We start from the raw sequence: 23,112 nt of genomic DNA on the forward strand, positions 1-23,112 counted from the left end.
GAAGTTTCAGGCCGCTGCTGCGTGCCATATCATCATTATTTTGTCAGATTGCCTAACACTTTTATTTACAGATCCGATTGGAATATGTTTAGAATGTCTGTCAGCTGAGATGCAGAGCTGTGCTGGGCTGCAAGGCAGGGGGGACCCTAGTGGGCTGCTATTTCCTTTCCAGCCTGGCCTGACCCCAAACAGTTTAGAGGGAGGTTTTCAGTGAGAGAGACACAGAGAGGGGTGTGAACAAGGCTAGCAGATCACTGGAAAAGGTTCAGCCTGCATTATCCTATACACCACTGCTTAATGCTATAAGGATTAGTGTTCTGCCTGGATTTTAATGGGATAAAGTGATTTTGGATTTTACAGCACACATCATGGCATACCCAGGGAAGTCTCGTCTGAAAAGATCCTTCAGTGAACACATCAAGGATTCCACTAACAAAGCTTGGGATGTGTTCTGGAAGAGTGCAAGAGAAAGAAGGTTATCAGGTTAGGCTGAATGATAAGAGTAATGCATGCCTGTGTCTATCCTTACAGAATAAGTGATGCTAACTGGGTACATCTAATATTGTGTACAGCATTCAGTGTTTTGACAGCAGTTTGAGATCTTATTTCTTACTCTCTATGCTATATTGTGTAAACTGATATATGTTATATAAAAAGGCTGGGCTACTGCTGCTGATTCCGACCTGACTAGTCCAGAACTTCAGATATGTTTCAATTAGAATAAACTAGGCAGAAAGTGTAAAATAAGAAGAGTAATTTGGTAAATTGTTTACTTCAGCAATATCACCAAAAATAATGACACAGACATCAGTCTGCGGCACCTCATACATGTGTCACTACTGTAACCAAAGCAATGTCCTGATAGTTCTAGGGCTATTTGTACACGTAATCCATTCTTGGTTGTAGGGATTGGCAAAATGATGTAATGCTTCCTAGCCACCTAGTCACACCTTCTATGGAGAAGTCTACCACAACTGTTGGTAAGGTAACTGATTAGGAAAGTGATGCTTTTCTGTTAGGCAACTCCTGCTCACATGTCTTATGTGCATATGGCCAGTACTGACGGATGTCCCTCAATTACCATTATAGTGTTACTCCTCAATCACCATTATAGAATATATATCTCCTCTCTATCAGCCAGGCAGGGCTTCCCCTATAGATTAATCCTTCAGGAAATATGTGCATATTCAGTTTGCCAAATTTTAACATTTTCAACAATTTCGACCAATTTCTGTAGCATTGCACGATTGAGTTATAAGTCTTACAATCTACAGTATTAAACACAATGATTGATTTATATCTAGGATTAGCTATGTGATTTTAAACAGTTTTTTCGTTAAAGTCCTACCTTTACCGGCTGACAAGTCACCTTAGTCATTAATTTGTAAACTTTACTGACGGAGTGAAAGAATCTGGATACATAAAATGGCATATTTAAAAGTCTTAAAGTGAACATGCCATATTTAACCTGTAGGCTGATCTGTAGGCAGCTGGTTATAGAGCAGCAGTAGCTGAGCAGTTTAATAAAGGTTTTGTGGGAAAAGATTAAGCAGACGTCCACTAGGAAACTGTACTCAGTGGTTAACACCTCTCTTTATATGTCAACTCAAAGAGAGAAGGCTGCCAATCACTAATAGGGCTGCCCACTGGATGCCTATGTCCAGACTGAGCAGGGAATTAAATTAATAAATGACAAGTTATACTGTATATCAGTCTGCTCAGCTCCTCCTGCAGAGAGAGAAAGATAAATTAGTTTAAACCAATAGGAATTTTCCATTTATTTACATAAGGAACACCTGGGTTTTGTGACCCATTACATGGACATTCTTTACACTGTAAAGTACCACAGTGTACCACAGCAGACTGATTTTAGATCAATGCACCTTTAGGTCAGCACTATACATTTGTATCACAAACAGCGTTTTTTATTGGTTTTCATCACCTTTACAATGCATCACCCCAGGTAACATATTTTGCTACACAGTTAGCTCATTGCCAGAAGTAGGAAAACTGCATTTAAGAGGACCCGTAGCCAACCAAAAAATAAGATGTTACTATCCTTAAATGGTGCCATCAGTCCAACCCTGTGAATGGCAATCCTGTCAATGATATGGCCATGAATGAAGGAGCCCTCGGTGTCCACCCCTGTGCCTATATATGCCTGTGGAGGAAGCTAAACAAGGTCCATGTCATGCTCCTCCATGCAGGGCCATATCATTGGGAAGGACAGCACAGCAAAGGAGGCATGGCGGCTTCTATCTGCAGTACAGAGCACATATATGTGAGTCAAAGAACAATATATGAGGGGGTGCTGATAAGTCTTTGGCTTTACCCAGAAAGAAACGAGATAGAAGGATGAAACTTTACATTTATTTCGCATATTCTCCACTGATGTCATCACACTTCTTACATCAGTATTCCAAGTTCTGTGAGCCTTGCAAAAAGAAGGATTTCGGTTGTGCTTCAAACTAGTCATCTGTAGCAACCATGACATCAAAAATGGTGTGAAATTTGGTTCCCTTGAGGTGTCTCTTGAGGTTTGGAAACAGACGATAGTCGAAGGAAGCTAGATGTGGTGAATAAGGTGGATGGTCAACCAGCTGGAAGCCTGGCTCCACCAGTTTTGCCATTGTTGCTTATGCAGTGTGAGTGTGAGGTGTTGTTTTGCAGGAACAAGATTTGGAGAGTTTGCCACTCTGTTTGGCCTTCAGAGCTGCCTTCAGTTGGTCCAAAAGTTCAAGGTAATACCTTGCATTGATGGTGGAACCATTTTGAAGCTAGTCCACTAGCAGCATACCCTCCTTATCCCAGAACACAGACACCATCACCTTAGTGACTGATTTTTGCACCCTGAACTTCTTTGGACCAGGAGAACCACTAATCCTCCTCTCTTCTGACTGCTCCTTGGTTTCAGGGACATACAAATAAATCCAGGTCTCATCCATAGTGACCAGTTGATCCAGGAAGTTTTTATCTGTCCGGAAACATTGAAAAATGGACCGAGAAGTTTTCACTCACATGCTTTTCTGATCTGTTGTCAAACATTTGGGGACCCACTTTGCAGATAGCTTCTTCATGTTCAAATGTTCATGGATAATGATACAAACACAATCACGAGAAATCCCCATGATGTCTGCTATTCCTTTAGCTGAAATTTGCAGATTCTTCAGTATGAGGCGATCTCCGGAACAACAACTACTCTCGGTCGTCCAGGACGTTACTCATCATTGGTGCTGAAGCAGCTTGTTTTAAATTTGGCAACCCAGCTCTTAACTGTAGAATATAAAGGGCACTGATCCCCCAATGTCTGCAATAAAACCATGAATATGCTTTGTGGACTTTCCTTGCAGAAACAAGAAATGTATCATTCCTCATTTGCTGTGAATATCGCCTTAGGCTCCGCCATTTTGTTTTCCTGTGTGCTTAGATCACTGTTCAAGCTTCTTAACAAGTCGGGTGTCTGTCCCTTAGTCAATGTCCCTGCATTAAATGTATAAAGAAAAAGAGGGAAGGTGCCTAAAACGTAACTTTTAATTATGATGATTAATAAACACCACAAATTGTGTACCCATCACCTAGTTACAAATTTAACATAGTTGGTTGAATAGTCGCATATCCGGAGTGCGGACTCAACCAAAAATAGATATAAATAAATATTTATATTTATATCTATTTTTGGTTGAGTCCGCACTCCGGATATGCGACTATTCAACCAACTATGTTAAATTTGTAACTAGGTGATGGGTACACAATTTGTGGTGTTTATTAATCATCATAATTAAAAGTTACGTTTTAGGCACCTTCCCTCTTTTTCTTTATACTTAGATCACTGTTGCCATAAGCTACATACACCAAATTTGGAAAACATATATGAGACACATAAGGCTTTCATGTGATGTAACCTTTGTTACCATAGAAAGAAAAAAAAGAACACAAAGCCAAAGTCTTATCAGCAGCCCCTGGTATATAACCAGTGCTCCTGAGGCCAACTAGAGCAACAACGGCACACCCATTTACTGAACTCCACTGTGTTCAGTCTCTAATCCATATTCAAAGAAATCTGGGAATGTACTCTCTGACTTGATCTGCTTCTTAATGTTCCATACATGAGATAGTACTCAAGATTCTGAGGAACAACATGCGCATGAGGAAAGAGGTGTGTTTCTCTGAAATGTCCACAGCGGAGTGGCATCTCTGGGTGTTTTGGAAAGTGAGGCTTCTATCTTTGTGAGCTGTTATCTTTTGTATCTGACTAGTGCTCTTTGGAAATAAAAGAATTTTGATGAAGATAATATTACTATATACTATGAATACTATGATACTAAGAATACTAACTCATGTATCATAAATAAGAAGCAGATCACGTTAGAGAGTACATTCCCAGATGGACATATACGTGAGCGACATAAATTTGCTGTTGCAATACAGTGAGTCATTTTAGTATAAAGTATCCAACCCCCTGAATTATTCTCTGCATGAGCTTGGAGTCCTTGTGTAGCAGCACTGAGGAAAATTTCATCTGTTCTTCTTCTGTACTGTACAAATTCTGGTTCCCAACTCCATGGCTAGAAATGCTAAAAGAGAGAGGAAAGGGCAATGCAAGGAGAAAAAGATAGGAGGAGGATGGCGCCAACAAATTGACTGCTGATGACAAGACCTTTATCGCCCCAAAATGACTAATAATGGTTAATGTGAACCTGTCACATATAATATACAGAGAAAGCTACCAATCACTGTATGTCGGCCAAGTAAGCAGGACCCTCACTGTCTTTGCTATGAATCCTGTCACAATATATTTTGCTTTTCACTTAGAAATCCTGCTCTAAAATCAGAGCTGAGCCTTCCCCTCTTCCTCCTTATTCTCCTGAGATGTATGAATAAAATAGACTACAGATTGTTACTGACACAGTCAAATCACCGTCCAAAGTTGCAGTTTAACAACACAGTCAATAAAATAGAACTTAGATACTAGTCATATAGGGAGAGATTTATGAAAGGGTGTGAATATACACCTGTTGTAAACTGCCGACAGTAACCAATCACAGCTCAGCTTTTAACTCTGGTAAAATATAAGAGGAGCTGTGATTGGTTGGCAGTTTACACCAGGTGTATATTTAAACCCTTTCATAAATCTCTCCCACAATGTCTGTGTGAATTAGTGGAGGTGAGACATTTGAGAAGCAATCTTTTGTACAAATCTCCTGTCATATAAAAACAGTTGAAGAGAACAAACAATTAAAGCAGAAGTCCCAGCAGGGACATTTTTTTCAAACTTGCCGGGGAGTTTAACGTGCACTTACCTCCCGACTCCAGTACTGGTCGTCAGCCACCCGCCACTCTGCTCCCCAGTAGAGATGAGCGGATTTCCCAAAGTTCGGGTTCGTAAGAACCTGAACTATCGGCATCTGACTCCCGCTGTCTGTTCCCTCCGTGCAGCGCGTGGATACAGCCTAAGGAACGCCTAGAAAACTGGGATACAGCCATTGGCATAGGCTGTATCCCAGTTTTCTAGGCTTTCCTTAGGCTGTATCCACCCGCTGCACGGAGCCAGCAGACAGCGGGAGTCAGATGCCGATAGTTCAGGTTCATACTTCGGGAAATCCGCTCATTTCTAGTCCCCAGTCCCTATGTGCTTCCTGGTGTAGAGACAGCACTTGGTGCTTGACTTTTCAGGTCTGCTCAGTCAGTCAGCAGCTATAGCAGTATCTTGCCTCTGCCACTGAATGGTGGCCTCATACGTCATGTCCCAGGTCCTGTTTCTACATCAGGAAGCAGCTAAGAACTGGAGACCATAGCGGCAGACTGCAGTCACCAGCGCTGAAGCCAGCCAGGTAAGTGTACATTATTTTTTTCATCCTCCCTGACCAGACTTTAAAGGAGAAGTCCGGCCAAAACTATTTTTTAATATGTTATTACTTACGGAAAGTTAGACACATTTCTAATGTACATTAATTATGGGAAATGCACATATAGGGCCTAATTTAGTAGATTAGGGAGACTTCAGATTCTCTAAAAATAAGTGACGTCACGAACCAGGGGTGTAATTACAATGGAGTTTCCAGCAGGGGCACACTATATATAGAAGTCAATGAGTACCATTGACTTCTATATATAGTGCGCCCCTGCTGGACACTCCATTGGAATTACAATGGATGTGTATGTAAATGTAATATACAGTATGTTTTTTATTGAATACTTTTATGGAACACTTTGGGGAGCAAGTGTCCTTGCTCCCCAAAGTATTCCATTATTGTAATTAATCAGTACATTTGGATATCCATCACAGTAAGCCCGCTGAACTGCAGCCACCCGCCGCTGCCGCCGCTCTGGACTACACTGAACTACTACTCCCATCACCTGCTCATAGCATGAGCAGGTGATGGGATGTGTAGTAGCTTGGTTATCGCAATGAGATCGCCGCCGCTGATGCTGCCGGGCGCCACTCATCACTGTGCAGCCATCATCCCCCTCCGCTCCCCCCTCCTGCTTCTTCCGGGATCCGGCAACTTTACACTATCTGATGGCTGACTCCCCGCCCGGCCGGGGACACCAGGAAGCTTTGGGAGCAGGTATGTGTGATAGGAGAGAGGCGGCCGGGCGGGGAGTCAGCCATCAGATAGTGTAAAGTTGCCGGATCCCGGAAGAAGCAGGAGGGGGGAGCGGAGGGGGATGATGGCTGCACAGTGATGAGCGGCGCCCAGCAGCATCAGTGGCGGCGGCAGCGGCGATCTCATGGCGATAACCAGGCTACTACACCTCCCATTACCTGCTCATGCTATGAGCAGGTGATGGGAGTAGTAGTTCAGTGTAGTCCAGAGCGGCGGCGGTTCGGCGGGCTTACTGTGATGGATATCCAAATGTACTGATTAATTACATTTATGGAATACTTTGGGAAGCAAGGACACTTACATTTACATACACATCCATTGTAATTCCAATGGAGTGTCCAGCAGGGGCGCACTATAAATATAAGTCAATGGTACTCATTGACTTCTATATATAGTGCTTCCCTGCTGGACACTCCATTGTAATTACACCCCCGGTTCGTGACGTCACTTTTTTGTTAGAGAATCTGAAGTGTCCCTGATCTACTAAATTAAGGGAAATAGCCCTATATGTGCATTTCCCATAATTAATGTACATTAGAAATTTGCCTAACTTTCCATAAGTAATAACATATTAAAAAATAGTTTTGGGGCCGGAGTTGTCCTTTAACTCCTTTAACATGTCATTTTTACAGCAGAGAAAACACAAGATAAAACTATGAAATCCACCCAAAATGGAAGAACTGCGTGTTTTTCTCCTACCACAAATATATATATTTTTTTGATTCTCAATTAATATATGATAAATTAAAGGGTGCTCTTCAAACGTACAACTTGTTCTACAAATGATAAGGCGTCAGACAACCTGTCAATTGACAGACAAGTTAAGGTTATTAGAGGGCAGGGAGGAAAACACAAAAACACTGTCACCAAAAATCAATATATGGGTAAGAGGTTAAAAGGAGGCACCTTGAAGTTCTGCTAGGTTCTCATAAAATAAACTTCAAGCTAACCTTGCTCTGATATCACTTTATATGATCAATAGCATCATTAAAAAGTATGTTTACCTGTGAACTTCATTTCGCAATTTAATATAACTATAATCTATATAAAATGTTAAACAATTCTGTACATATGTGGTATTACTCTATACGCACCACACTTGTGGTTATGGTAACATGCGAACCGGACCCAATCCCTGATAATGCCTTAATGGTGTTTTTATTATATGCCATGCTATTCTTAGGTAACATATATTTCATAGTATATCATCGCACTTATGCACATTATGCCATTATTTCCCGAAGCAAAGGCCTAGGCATCTCTAGGAATAGGACATTTTGCTAAATTCCTTAGTTCAGCTAGGCTAGTCTAGGTGGGTTTATCCAGTGGATATGGATAGTTTAGCATAGCGTTGTAGAGGATCGCAAGACCAGCAACCAGTGAGTTAACTAGTTCTAAACAAGCAGTATGGAGGTTAGCATACTCCTGCCACTGCAATGTTTTACTGGTGAAAGTGTTCATGCCGCTATGAAGACAGAAGGTGTAACCTCCAAGCCTCTGCATTAGTAAAGCTGGCACAATTTTCTTTAGTTCCCTGTCTCCTGGACTTTTTTAACCTTTGGGGGTGTCAGGTATAGTGCAGCCAGGTGTGTCCTATTCACGTGGAAGGTCTCCAGAACTTGCCAGAAAACACATAGCTGATCCCCCATAATGCAGAGCTTGTTTTTCAAAATTAATGTGTATAGTCCCTGAAAGTAAATCTACAGAATAACCTTGTATTAGATAAAACTGTATTAATGAAACGGTTGATTGTCAGTAATGTCTCCATAATAACTTAGGGACCGCGCTGGCTTTACACAGTGAAGGTGGCACACCAATTTATGCCTTTCCTTAAGGCCCCTTTGACTAGCCCATCCTGCCTACCACACTACCAAATTCAGTCTGCTATGCCTCAGAACTGAACCAAACAGACCAGACCACAGGCCTCGGGGCAGCCAACTTTACCCTACATGCTATTCACTAAAGGGGTCCAGCATGGGGGCTATTTTGGGATCTGGCCGGGGAGGAGGTGGCTGAGAGAAAAGACGTCCTCTCCCCTCCCCGGATCCAGCAGCGGGATTTTCTCTCAGCCACCTCCTCCCCGGCCAGAACCCAAAATAGCCCCCACGCTGGAGTACCCCTTTAACTCCTCGTAAGCTGATGAGCATCAACCCAAGAGGAGAGTATTGGACCTGTTGGGTATTGAAGGTAGATGATGAGGTCAGTAGTGCATAGTAGTCATTGTAAATATCAGATCATGTGCTCATACAGTATTTTGAGCAAATCTTTTGAACTGTAAAACAGCCATTTTAAGGTTTCTGAAATACTCCATTAATTTGCTGTGTAGCCACAGTACCTACGCAGAGCCTTGTCCATTGCTAAAATAACCTACAATCGGCATGTAAACATCAGAATTGAGCAACAAAGCAGTGTAGGAAGAAGGGTTGGTCTGATTTACATCATGTGAATGGCTGGGTGTATGTGTGCAACTTACCTGCAGATACCAATACATTACATTGCCATGGACAATTTTCTGTTGGGAATACTTAGTACCACTTACCTAAACATGGGGTCACAGAATAAAGCAACCTAACACCTGCAAAAAATCTTCAAGAATAGTTTAAAGAACATGACAGAGAGTTCAAGGTGTTAATTTAGCCTTTAGTTTCCTCAAAGGGATTATAGCAGTTTTAGTAGCACAAAGAAAGCCTAAAAATGATGTTTTTATGTTACGGCTGATCAGTATATAATGCATCTAAGTATTCATCATTCCGCAAAAGTCCCAGTTGAGCAATATCTTCCAATACCATATCATCAGCCTATATTATGTAGAATAAACTTCCCAGCTGCAGATGCAATTGTAACTTATGGTTTCCAGCACTCCTTATACTCCTTATACTATGACAATAAAATCACTGTTTATCCTTTGATGACCACACGCACTGTTTGCTTTAGCAAGCACTTCTCTCAAGAGACCTGGTTTTCTCTTCCCCTCTGGTCATGTTCTAATAGTGTAATGAGTCCAAGAAGTCTTTCGCTTTCTCATGGAAATGATAAACACAAGTTTTTAATGGGAAACATCTCTCAAAAAATCTCTGTTATATTTCTTGGTTCAGAAAAGGATTTCAAAATCAAGTCTTTGAAAGCCTCTAGTGAAGCTCCTACCTCATAGGATAATGGCTGAGAGATAAATCTAGATTTATGGGGGGATATAAATTTGATACAACACAATGATTTGGATACCAGTTGGCAACATTCCTATCCACTTACAGATCATGTTAAGCTCCAGGAGAAATTCTCTTGTCGTTTAATAATTTATTAAATAATTCCTGAGTAATCTTGGTATAAAAGATGCTATGTAGTTATTGTAGCACCCATTGTTGGTGTTGCCATTGTTACTATTGTTTGTGATTATAATAAATACAAATGTCTAAATAGATTATTAACTGAAGTCTAAAGTCAGCCTAAAAACCTCCACACAATTCCTCGCAGACTCGCCCATTTACTCAACCAAGATGATTGCTTTCCCACAGCGCTGCGTTATTCCGATTCTCAGATGCTGTTCAGATCCTGTTGACACCTACGTCATGTCTCTTCTGTCTCCTTTGACTCTTCTGGGCTTTTAAAGAACCGCTTTCACTGACTTTCACTGAGCACTCTCACTGACTTCAGGCCTCTTTAGGTTCAGGACAGCCAGAGAAGAAGCCATAAACGGGATTTGAACAGTTTAGGTGCAGTGGAATATCCCTGGCACCATGTAATTCATATCTCGTTTTTAGCCGCACGTCGGGCTACACGGCAGAAATCAGTGAAAAAAGGATCCGGCCCTGCAGCCCGACGTGCGGCCGACGGCCACATGATGGCCACATTGACTTTAATGAGCAGGACGAAGTCAATATGTGACTGAGTTCTGCTCATTTGCGGGACGTACACGGCTTCTGTGCAGAACTCAAAAGCGTAGTCGACCACTCTTTTGAGTCCTGCACAAAAGCCGCGTACGTCCCGCAAATGAGCAGATTACAGTCATATAATGACTCCGTCCTGCTCATTAAAGTCAATGTGGCCGTCATGTGGCCGTCGGCCGCACGTCGGGCTGCACGGCAGCATCCTTTTTTCACTGATTTCTGCCGTGTAGCCCGACGTGCGGCTGAAAACGAGATATGAACATACCCTAAGAGCGTTCATTCCGAGAAAGTATATGGGGGGGGGGAGCCAATAAAAAAGCAGAGTGCTTCTTTACTCATCAGGCCTGCAGCAGGGGGAAAGATGAATGCAGACTGATGACTCCTTGAGCCAAAGCTGCCTTATAATGCCCCAGAGACTCCAGGTACTTCATTTACATAAAGGATTCTCTCCAGCTCGCTAGAATTCCAATTCTGCCCACGCCGCATACACGCTGCTACTATGCTTAGCACTGTGGGGAACAGCGAGTGATTGCTTCTCCACCCTGACATAGGTGACGGCCTTTTGTCTGTAGAGCCTTATATGACACAACAGAGCAGAGCCATGATTAAGGGCAAGCAAGCCCGAAACGCGTCAGCTTTTTAATGGTTTAAAAAGAATAGGAATTTTAGCGAGCTGGAGAGAATCGTTTGTGTTCATCCCCTCCTCCAGTCACCCTTGGGTCCAGGGTCAACTCTCACGTGCTCCTAGAGCAGCATACAGCCAGGGTAAACCCTACTTGATACATGGAAGGGATGGAATTCGAGTGCTGACCACCCACTGCCTTTTGGTTAACTTCATTTACATGCAGCAAAGTTTACTATTTACACTACGCTTTTGCAATCCATTTTTTTTTCATCATGGATGAAAAACTAATGTTTTTCGGATTAAAAACGAATGGAAAAAATGGATGCATGTGTGTGCATCCATTTTGATCCGTATTTCCATTGAATTTCATTATAAAAAAAAAAGGATTCGTTTTTTTTACATACACAAAAATGTAGTCGACCTTTTTGTGTCCGTTAAAAAATTGATCTGTTTTGATCCTTTTTTTATAATGGAATTCAATGGAAAAACGGATGCACACACATACATCCGTTTTTTCAATTTATTTTTCATCTGTTTTTTGCAAAAGACGGATGAAAAAAACGGATTGCAAAAACGTTGTGTGAGCCCAGCCTTACTCAGACACGCAAATATTATTATTCTCTAAAGAATGGGTATTAAACAGGCTACAACACTTTGGGAAAAAAAATGCTGAAAGGTTCCCTTTAAAATACTTGAGATTTATGTGACTTAGTCCCTACAAGAAATGACACTTCTGCAGATAAAGAAAAGGACGATTATAGTTTACAAGTTTACAAACTGCGGAGCACTAAGGTCCTGTCAGTTATGTCCTTCTAGCGCCTATCTACCAGGATCTGCAGCTATTTACCTGGTAAGGAGCTTACAGATTTACATACATTCACAAATACTTATTCTTTTGTGGGTTTCCGGCTAACGACTTATTCAATGTAAATAAATATGAATGATAATCCAATATTAATATGTCTACATATGTTAAAGTGTAACTGTCATTTAAAACATTTTTTTTTTAAAAATCAATAGTACAAGCAAATATAATATATTGTGTAATAGGTTTTATTAGGCAAAAGAACTTCCTTCTACCTCTCCCCCTCACTTCTTATCTGTATCTGTACAAAAAAAAAAAAAAGCTGTTTACATCACAGAGAAGCAAAGTGAATGGTTTGCACTACCCGGTATAGTCTATGGAGGGGGAGGGGTCGAGGGGAATGAGTGAGCAGAAAGAAGAGAAAAGCAGCCGGTGTGGTGCAGACTTTGTGGTGACAGAAAACGCTGGATTTTTAAAATTTTTGGCCAGGTTTACACAATGTAAGACACCGGCCGGTGTCAGTGGAGTTCATCATGGTCGGTACTGCAGTACCAGCTGGATGAACTTCATTTCTTTTGAATTGGGATGTGGGCGCATTCCGGTGTGCCCGCATTCCAATTACCCATAGCACACAATTGAGAGTGCGGCCAGAACCGCACTTTACATTGTCTGCACAGTCAGTTTGGTGCCGGCAGCACAAAACTCACATATCAGTTTTTTGTGCGGCCACAAAGAATCCTGGTCGGAGTGTATATAGAGTGTATACACTCTGGACATGATTCCATAGACTTCAATGCAATGTATATTTTCAATTTGCAATTTGTTATGTGATCTTAGCCTAAGATATTATATATTATTCCTGACTTTCCTACTACAGTAAATGTTTTTTCTTTATGTATTTTCATTACACTCGACTCCTTCTGTTTGAATACCGCATACGGAGCACAATTGACTGTGATTTTAATAATGCAACAGAGCTCTGTACTTACACATCAGTTTTAAGCATCTATCCTAAATATTGCAGCGTCTCAGTTATATTACATTGAAAGATAAACTTCCACAGTTTATTTGTTGACAAGTATCATGTTAACTGTCTGCTGCCAAAAATGTTCCGTTCCCTTGATATAATGTGTTAGGAATAACATACAGTTACAATGATGAAAAATAAATAATTTAGATCAACAGAGCTGTATAGCTGTAAAGCCCTATGTTTGGACAGTGTGGGACAACACACAGTTTACTATGAAGTCCTTGCCATGACTTGTGTTTTCATGCAGCAACATATTATGGAGGTATTTACCACAGAAAAAAACCCTATGGGAGAATATCTTATTATAGGTACTTAGACTGAATCCTTTTTTTCATTGGAGTCTGATAGCACATAGACCTTGTGGGAGAAATTCACTAGCTTGTGTTACTTGAGACAAGCAGCAATCATTAGATGTGTCTGTACACGATGGAGTTTGCATTATACATTAATTTTTTTATCATGCTGTAAACCAAGCTATACTTACCAGAAATCCAGGTTCAGTCTCATAAAGCATTTTAGTCTTGTGCTGGTTGAAAAAAAGAGACTTAACACATAAAGGCCCAGCCAGTACAGAGAGTCATAGCTCAATGTGTCCATCAATCAAAGGACTGCCTTCTCTGTGAGCGCAGATGACCTGGCAAACAAGGGACTTCCTTTGTTTAGACTCTTGAAAAAAAAAGAGTCTAAACACGAAAAGTGCTGTGTTTTGCATGATAAATGTGTAAATAGTCACATGAGCAAAGTAGGGACTCGTCATATGTGAATATTATGTTCCTGAATACAGTCTTATAAGCATGTATCAATAAACTTAAAGTGTACCTTTCGTTATAACTTTCAAAACCTAAACCAAAAGGAGATTTGATATAAAGCAAGTTTGCAATTTACTTTCCTTATTTTATTTTTTTTGTTAACATGGAGAACACGGAACTTTAGAAAACAGGAAGTTTTGTGTTTCCCAGTCAATTTGAGCGCTCACAGACAGAAGGCAGTCATGTGACTGATGGACACATTCAGCTGGGACTCTCTGTACTGGCTGGAATCCCTGTGTTTAGACTCCTTTTTGAACCAGCACAAGTCAGAATATCTGTCTTCAGAAAATTGGACCTAGATTTCTGGTAAGTACAGCTTTGTTTTACAGCATGATAAAAAAAAGAATGTATATTGCAAACTTGCTTTATTTCACATCTAGATTTTAGATTTTGAAAATGTTATAACAACAGTGACACTTTAAAGGGGTTGTCCAGGTTTGGCCAAACCACAAGATCAGGTTCTTAAGGGAGCATCTATAGCAGCACCCATACACAACACTGGGTATGGATGCCAATCCAGTGGCTCCCCCAAACAACTGATAAAAAGGGGTGGTAAAACCCTGCCGATAAGAGATTGAGATGAGTGGAATAGTGTTGGGGGTTAACATTGCTTTGTTGTTTTGCGCCAATGTAGCCTTGGGTTTGCATCTGAACAAGGAGTTTGTATGTACTTCCCATATTTGCACACATTTTTTCTGAGATTTCTGCTTTCCTTCCACACACCAGACACATGCTTATTCAGCTTTATATAAAATGGCCATAGAAATGTGTGCGTAAGCTGGAAATAGGCACATTGTTGTGAGCCTCATTACAGACGTTAACAGATAGACATAAATTACATAATAGTTAGTGATGAGCGAGTGCTAAAATGCTCGGGTGCTCGTTACTCGAGACGAATAGTTCCCAATACTCGGGTGCTCATTTCGAGTATTGAACCCCACTGAAGTCAACGGAAAACTCAAGCATTTTTGCAGGGGACCCAAGTTCGGCAGAGGGAAGGTCGTGTGAAAACCTGTCAACCTCAGAAAATGATGGAAACACCATGGAAATGGACAGGAAACAGCAGGGGCAACATGCATGGATGCCTCTGAGGCTGCTTAATCGCACCATTAGGCTATGTTCACACTATGAATGAGACTGCCGTTCCGTACTTAAGTACCAGCCGGGTGATCTTCCTGGCCTCAGTGTACTGATGCGGGCGCAACAGCGCGCGCCCGCATCAGAACCTTCCACAGCACACAATGAAGCAAGCGGCCGGAGCCGCTTGCTTCATTGTGTAAACTAACAGTTTTTCCTACGGCCACAATTCATTGAATTGCGGCTGCAGAAAACTGACATGTCATTCCTGAGCAAGCTCTGCAGTTCTGGTAGCCCGATCCCGCAGCTAAAACACTTTGAGGCTTGGTTCACACTGCGTATATTTTAGTCAGTATTGTGGTCCTCATAGCAACCAAAACCAGGAGTGGATTAAAAACACAGAAAGGCTCTGTTCACACAATGTTGAAATTGAGTGGATGGCCGCCATATAACAGTAAATAACTGCCATTATTTCAATATAACAGCCGTTGTTTTAAAATAGCAAATATTTGCCATTAAATGGCGGCCATCCACTCAATTTCAACATTGTGTGAACAGATCCTTTCTGTGTTTTCAATCCACTCCTGGTTTTGGTTGCAATATGAGGACCACAGTACTGACTGAAATATACGTAGTGTGAACCCAGCCTGAAGAGATGGTCCTGGCGCTTGCTGGTCTTTCTTGGGCACCCTGGAGCCGTTTTGGCAACAATGGAACCTCTCTCCTTGAAGTTCTTGATGATGCGATAGATTGTTGACTGAGATGCAATCTTTCTAGCTGCGATACTCTTCCCTGTTAGGCCATTTTTGTGCAGTGCAATGTTGACTGCACGTGTTTCTTTAGAGATAACCATGGTTAACAGAAGAGAAACAATGATGCCAAGCACCAGCCTCCTTTTAAAGTGTCCAGTGGTGTCATTCTTACTTAATCATGACAGATTGATCTCTAGCCCTGTCCTCATCAACACCCACACCTGTGTTAAAGTAGCAATCACTAAAATGATGTTAGCTGGTCCTTTTAAGGCAGGGCTGCAATGATATTGAAATGTGTTTTGGGGGATAAAATTCATTTCCTAGGCAAATATCGACTTTGCAAGTAATTGCTGTTAAGCTGATCACTCTTTATAACATTCTGGAGTAGATGCAAATTGCCATTTTAAAAACTGTATCAATTGTATCATTCTCAAAACTTTTGGCCATGACTGTATTCTTTTCAGTCTGACACAGTTCTCTCTGATGACATCTCTGTCCGAGACAGGAACTGTCCAGAGCAGGAGAGGTTTTCTATGGGGATTTACTGCTGCTCTGGACAGTTCCTGTCTCGAACAGAGATGTCAGCAGAGAGCACTGAAAAGAATTCACCACTTCCTGCAGGACATACAGCAGCTGATAAGTATGGGAAGACTTGACATTTTTGAAAGAAAAAGATTTTCGCCGAATAACCCCTTTAATGTTTAGCACATCTGATAGACTCTGTACAATCTTGTTTTGAGTTGAGAGGATCTCTTAATATACTAAATAACTCTAGTGCAAGGAAAAAAAAATCCCACTCTATGGCTAGGCTCACACTAAGTAAAAATTAGGGATGAGCGAACCGAACCATAACGAACCAGATTCGTTACGAACTTCGCAAAAAGTTCGGTTCGTCACCGAACCGAACTTTGAGAAAGTTCGTAACGAATCTGGAATATTCGATATTCGTACGCATATCTCCTAAAATTTGAATATTTGATCGAATATTTGATCCCATTAAAGTCTATGGGAACAAGTATTCGATTATTGTAAAACATCTATTCGACCACTTTGAGGTCTCCAAGTCCACAATGACACCTCAGGAAATGATGCCAACACCACTGGAATGCAACTGGGACAGCAGGGTAAGCATCTGACACCCCAAAATCGCCGGTAATAAAGTCACAAGTCAATGTTATACAGGTGAATTACCTGGTTATTAAAGGGTGTATGAATATTTTATAGTTAAAGCTGGGCGGCTCTATTATGTAGCAGGTAGCACTTGGTAAACAGAGTGCCTTATGGTAGCGCAACAGCCTGCTTGTACCACCCTGTGTATTTATGTATGACGTAGCAGCACGTAGCACTGGATGAACACATGTACTACTCTTTTTTTTTTAGATCGAGCAGTCTAGCACATATCAGCAGCACAAAGCACTTGGTCAGCAGAGTGCTTGCACTACCCCTTGTAGATTTGCTACTACATATTTGAATGGAAACACCCAGTAACCTTGTTTGCTGTCAATGAATGGAAACATCCAGTGTCCTTGTTTGCTGCAATGAATGGAAACACCCAGTACTCTTGTTTACTGTCAATGAATGGAAACACCCAGTAGCCTTGTTTGCTGTCACTGAATGGAAACACACAGTAACCTTGCTTGCTGTCACCAATTTTGTAATGGTTTATATGCTACCTCTGTTTTAATGGTTCACTGTGTGATCACTGCCATGCTGTTGCCCAGAATTTGGCGTAATGGTGCGATTAGGCAGCCTCAGAGGCATCCATGCATGCTTCCCCTTCTGTCCCATATGCATCCAGAGGTGTTGGCATAATTTCCTGAGGTTTTATTATGCACTTGGTGACCTCCAATTCGTCGAATCTTGATTTCCAGGTCCCAAGGATTTTTCTCCCATAGACTATAATGGGATTTGATATTCGTTCGAATAGTCGAATATCGGGAGCTATTTGAATCTAATCCAATCAAATCTAATATTTCACTATTCACTCATCTCTAATAACCAGGTAATTCACCTGTATAACATCGACTTGTGACTTTATTACCAACGATTTTGGGGTGTCAGATGCTTCCCCTGCTTTCCCAGTTGCATTCCAGTGGTGTTGGCATCATTTCCTGAGGTGTCATTGTGGACTTGGTGACCTCCAAGTGGTCCAATAGATGTTTTTCAATAATTGAATACTTGTTCCCATAGACTTTAATGGGATCGAATATTTGATAAAATATTCGAATATTAGGAGATATGCGTACGTATATCGAATATTCGAATATTTCACTATTCGAAAGTTCGCCGGATCGAACCGAACCAAACTTTTCAAAAGTTCGCTCATCCCTAGTAAAAATGACGGCAGTCTTTCATAATGACAGCTGTCATTATGCAAATAACATTAGTTATTAATAAAATAATGCACAATGACAGCAGTTATTATGTAGGACGACAATCATTTGTACATACAGGGGGAGATTTATCAAAGGGTGTAAAATTTAGACTGGTGCAAACTGCCCACAGCAACCAATCACAGTTCCTCTTTCCTTTCAGCACTGCCTAAAGCTGAGCTGTGATTGGTTGCTGTGGGCAGTTTGCACCAGTCTAAATTTTACACCCTTTGATAAATCTCCCCCACAGTACTGTAAACGGAGCCTATGGCTATGTTAACACAACATAATTTTGCAGTAAAGAACGGACGCTGACTGTAATGGAATCAGCATCCCTTCTTTACTGCAGGTCAATGCAATGCCACCCGCTGTGTTCACATATCATTAGAACAGGCTTTAAAATAATGTACCTGCCTATTATTTCCGGACACTGTTCACAGAACAGTGTCTGGAAATAACAGCTGTTCACACAATGTAATGTGCAGCAGTGGCCACACATTACATTGAAGTGAAGGGCTAATTGATTTGCGGGCACCATCGTAAATAGTGAAAAAAGAATGTCCCTGCAGCCAATACAGAGGTATCAGCTGCAGGAACGCCCTAAATGCAGCATGGCGGAAGTCAACTTAGTGTGAACATAGCCTGAATGTGTAAAATACATATACTGCATGTTTTTTTACTCTGTCCTTCTGCATTGTGAGCCCTAATGGGCACAGGGACCAAAATTGGCAAATACTGTGTAAAGTGTTGCCGAATGAGTTGGCGCAATACAAATAAAAGCATTATTATCTAAAAGTTATAGGTCCCTTGTCATATACAGTGAAAAAAAAAGGTATTCCAATACTTAACAGCCCAGTGGACACCAAAAAGGACACTCCAGGTTCATGGTGGCCTATGGACATGTCAGGGACTATTCTTGTATATACGGATGTGAAGATATCCTTACAGAGCGAGGCGTCTACCATTTCAGATCTTCAATTATCTTTACAAATAAACAGAATGCATCTTGGAAATCTGTTCTAAATTAAAGGAAGTTTAAGCAATTTGTTTTTACTATTTGAAGGCTGTGTCAAGAAACATATGCTTGCTAACAACAAACAGCCAGGATAACACAGAACATTTTCTGGAAATGTGGTTATACTTTGTGAAATGCAGTTTTTTAAATGATGTGACGTCCAATGTTATAAACTTTCCCACGACTGTGAAATGAAATAAACGCAAGGCGAGTGTTAGAATACGAACAGCACTGACGAAAGAGGGTGAACAGGGATTATACATCACGGATCATGTTATTGTTTTAGGGTAACATTTCAGGCAATATTTAATATATGCGGTGATTATATAAATGGAATTATGAATTACACAACTTTCTCAGTAAAGATAATCACCCTGCAATCATGTCCCTAGGTAGAAGCCTTCACAATTTCATACAGATTTTGTATAGAAAGACTTAAATGAAAATGTGATTTTTTTTTATAAATAGGGGTTTATACACTTATACCCAGGAAATTACAACAAAGGACTAATTAGGGGTCCACAGTCCACTGATAGGTCCCTGTGGTCATATCACGTTTCCTGTACAGTATAGGGTTAGGGACCACAGTAAGACTATGGATAGCTACAACTAAAATATAACCTGTATTTATGCAGTTAAGAAAAGTCTTAGGTCAGACAATCTCTATAACCAAATACGAACAAAAACAACCACAGACAGCACAAAGAGGAGATGTAAGGGATGTTGGGGGTACACCGATGCCCAGATGCTGACCGTGCCTCGACTCCACTCCACTAAGTGCTCAGGACAAAATAAAAAAAACTTACAATGACAAACATGTATTTACATTATGTATAGCAATGCAGTTGCTGACTTCAGATACCAAAAGTGGGGTTAATCTTAAGGAAATAGTATTCAAAGATACGTATTACTTATGATATGACTAAGAATTCATTGTTCTCCCTAAGAATTTTGTTCTCCCTTAAATATAATGCCAGACTCCTTGAGATTCCAGCGCCTAAACATTGTGATATACACCACTATTCACTCTTTCACATGTATATGTCTCTACTTTAGTGCATTATACATTAGGTTTCCACATACCATCTATAATGTATAGTTAACAGCAGCTCTGGATGACCTGCACATGAAATCCTGTGTCTGCCTACATGGCTCTGATGCCGGCCATATCCTAATCTTGTATTCACAGCGTTTAATGCAGTAAACCATACCTTCCCCACTTACGTCTCTCTTTGCTGCCCGTCCGGCCAGGTATGTAACTGGCACACCTCCCTAGTGAATACTACCCTCATTAGAGGATATGTGAGGCCGATAATGATAAAGGCAACATGACAGCACAGATATACATATATCCCTGTTGTCAGTTTGCAGGTCACACAGCAGTTGCATTCTTACATAGTGTGTTGCTGCCTCCCATCAAGCCGCTGTATTCAAGCCCTGCTTCCTCCAAAATGATTTTCAGCCAAAGCAGGCGAGGCCTGAAAACAGTGGCTGGAAAGAGAGCTGGAGAAGAGGATGCCAGATCACTGCTGTGTGTTTGGCAAGCTGACAGCATATATATATATATATATATATATATATATATATATATATATATATATATGTATATATATATATATATATATATGTATATCCATGCTGTCAGTTTCAATGGCTGCACAAACTATAGATGGATCGTTCATGCAGCCCAACCACGCAATTTTTGTGCAGTGTAAAGACACTGCAAAGAAGCCCCAATCTCATTGACCCCCGTTCTTTTTCTGCGGCCTGCCGGCAATAAATTCCGTGTATGAAGAGACCCCAACTTGCTCTATTATCTCTGCAATAAGAACCACCTCCCTTCTTCCTTATTCTCATCCACAATCATGACTGTTTAAATTGCTCAGAAATGAAGGTTTAACCCCCTATTCTGCTATATCAAGATACTATATTGGTGGATCACAAACCAAGGTTTAACCCCTATTTTGGCATGTTAAGATGCTGCTTACTTCTAATAAACTATAGGCCTTACAGCCCAGGTGGATATTTAATATACTGTTAACAACGTGCCTTTGCTTTAGCTAATCGCTAGACAATAATACCCATAGGAGGTTACTGTACGTTATAAAGTCATTTAGTTGGCTTGGTTGAACCGCTTCCAGTCTGAATGTCCAATCTGCTTCTTTTCTCAGCAAAAACTTGTCCCAATAACCTCCTCAACCTCCTCTATATGACCTTTTGACTACTTCAATCATTTGAAATGCAATCGTTAGATATATATAACCCCATAGAAGAACAATTCCAACAATTTGTTTTAGACTATGTTCACACAACGTATTTGTTTAATTAATCACAGCCGTTGCAACAACGTGTTCACCCGTACAAAGTATGGCCGTTGTTGCCATCGTACTTTTACGCAGTGTGAACATAGCCTTATTTATTATATCTTGTTTTAATATAATAGCATTGGACAGCATGTGTGTAGGTTGCCCCAGTATAAAATAAATAGGAGCCAACAGTTTATCACATCTCAATAATAAAGATCACAGGGTCTCATTGAATGAGTTTTAACTTTTCAAAAAGCAATAACGCGCTTAGGACCCTAAACACTTCAGAAGGCTGAACCCTGGCTTGTACTTTGATGTGGTTAGTCATAATACCATTACTTTGTACTTCACTTGTGTAAAATGAGAAGTGCAAGCTTAAAGCTGAATGTAATTTAACATAATGTTTTTAGTATAATACAGGAACAATATAAAAGACCCAACATGTACGGCATAAATCAAGGTTCCACTTCTTCCTTTTCTCTGGACAAAACATGTGGCTCTTGAATGCTAAAATTCCCTCCTATGGAAATCATCTCACTACAAATACTTGAGGTCAGACCTTTTTACAAGAAACAAAGAATACCAGCTGAAGGAATGCTTTTGATGTTTACACTGTGATTGTTTTTACCATTGCTTTAGGGTTGGAAAGAAGGACATGGAAAGTTTATCTCCCAAAGTATCTTTCCCAAAACAGTCATTGTAAAAGTAGAGGCTAAGTACGTATTTATCGATGATATAGATAAATATATTGAACAAATATGAAATTAGATTTGGCGCATATATAGTAATTGTGATCACAGGGACATTGACTAGGCGTAAGCCCTTACTCATTTTGACCTTTCTGACACATCCAATATTTTCATATTTGACATGTGTCTCATTATGTGGGATGCTTTTACTTATCCAAGCAATTCTGAGATTATTACAATACAGTATATCTACTTTATATTGTCTTCATTTGGTAAATGTATTCAGAGGTCAGAGAGGTCAGTGCTGATGTCAGAGGACATAGCCCAGTGATGTAGCTGTAAACTAACTATTTGTTGTCCTGTCATCTGCCTACACCCCTCCCCTCTTTATAGAGAACAATGAAGACAGGGGGGAGAGCTTCAAACTGCTTTTTCATGATAAAAATGCATTTTTCTGAACCATGGTACACATTTGGTGGGGCTGAACCCACCTCCAGCCATTCTGGAGGACAGTAGTGGCCCTCATCTCTGAGATAACGGGCGCTCTCATCCCCAACACCCCTGAATCTGTCTTGCTATTTATGTTCCTTATGGCGCAGCAGAAGTACAAAAGGTCCCTCAACCGACACTTGTTGCAAGCAGCTAAGACTGTAATCCCCAGGCATTGGAGATCCTCGGATGTCCCTTCCCTGGAGGAATGGTTCAAGGAAGTTTCCCACATTCAGCGCATGGAGGACCTTCTGGCGGTAACTCCGAAAGAGGCCTCCTCCTATACTTCTACATGGTTTGCTTGGCTGGACTTCCTTGCATCGCCCCGTTATAGGACAGTTAGCCTTTCATAGCTGAATAGCCAGATTCCCCCCCCCTTTTTTTTTTCTTTCCCTCCTCGGAACGTAGAGTGCGAGGTTCCGGGGCGTCCGGACTTTTTGGTCTCTGATTGCTACGGATTGTGCAGGTGTGGCTCCTATACATATTTCCAGTTCCTTTCCTCAGTTCTGTCTGTATCTTTTTTCCTCGTTTCCCCCCTGTCCTCTCTCCCCTTCCTCCCCTCCCCCTCTTCTTGTCTCCTCTTTTTGTCTCTTTATGCCGATAAACTGAGCATTTTCAAAGTGATTGTTGCACTATGGCAGGATGTTGCCA

General features: G+C 41.0%; 1 protein-coding gene across 1 annotated transcript in view; it reads left to right on the forward strand.

Moving 5' to 3' along the window:
• The first annotated feature begins 350 nt into the window (after window positions 1-350).
• The window catches only part of LOC138792766 (rho GTPase-activating protein 7-like), a 161,540-nt gene continuing 138,778 nt past the window's right edge, over window positions 351-23,112 (forward strand). Inside the window, exon 1 of the mRNA XM_069970641.1 lies at window positions 351-483. Within this exon, the coding sequence (XP_069826742.1) occupies window positions 369-483 (115 nt within the window). The 5' untranslated portion in view covers window positions 351-368. The remainder of the gene's footprint in view (window positions 484-23,112) is intronic.

This window comes from Dendropsophus ebraccatus, chromosome 1, assembly GCF_027789765.1.
Source record: "Dendropsophus ebraccatus isolate aDenEbr1 chromosome 1, aDenEbr1.pat, whole genome shotgun sequence".
Lineage (NCBI taxonomy): Eukaryota > Metazoa > Chordata > Amphibia > Anura > Hylidae > Dendropsophus > Dendropsophus ebraccatus.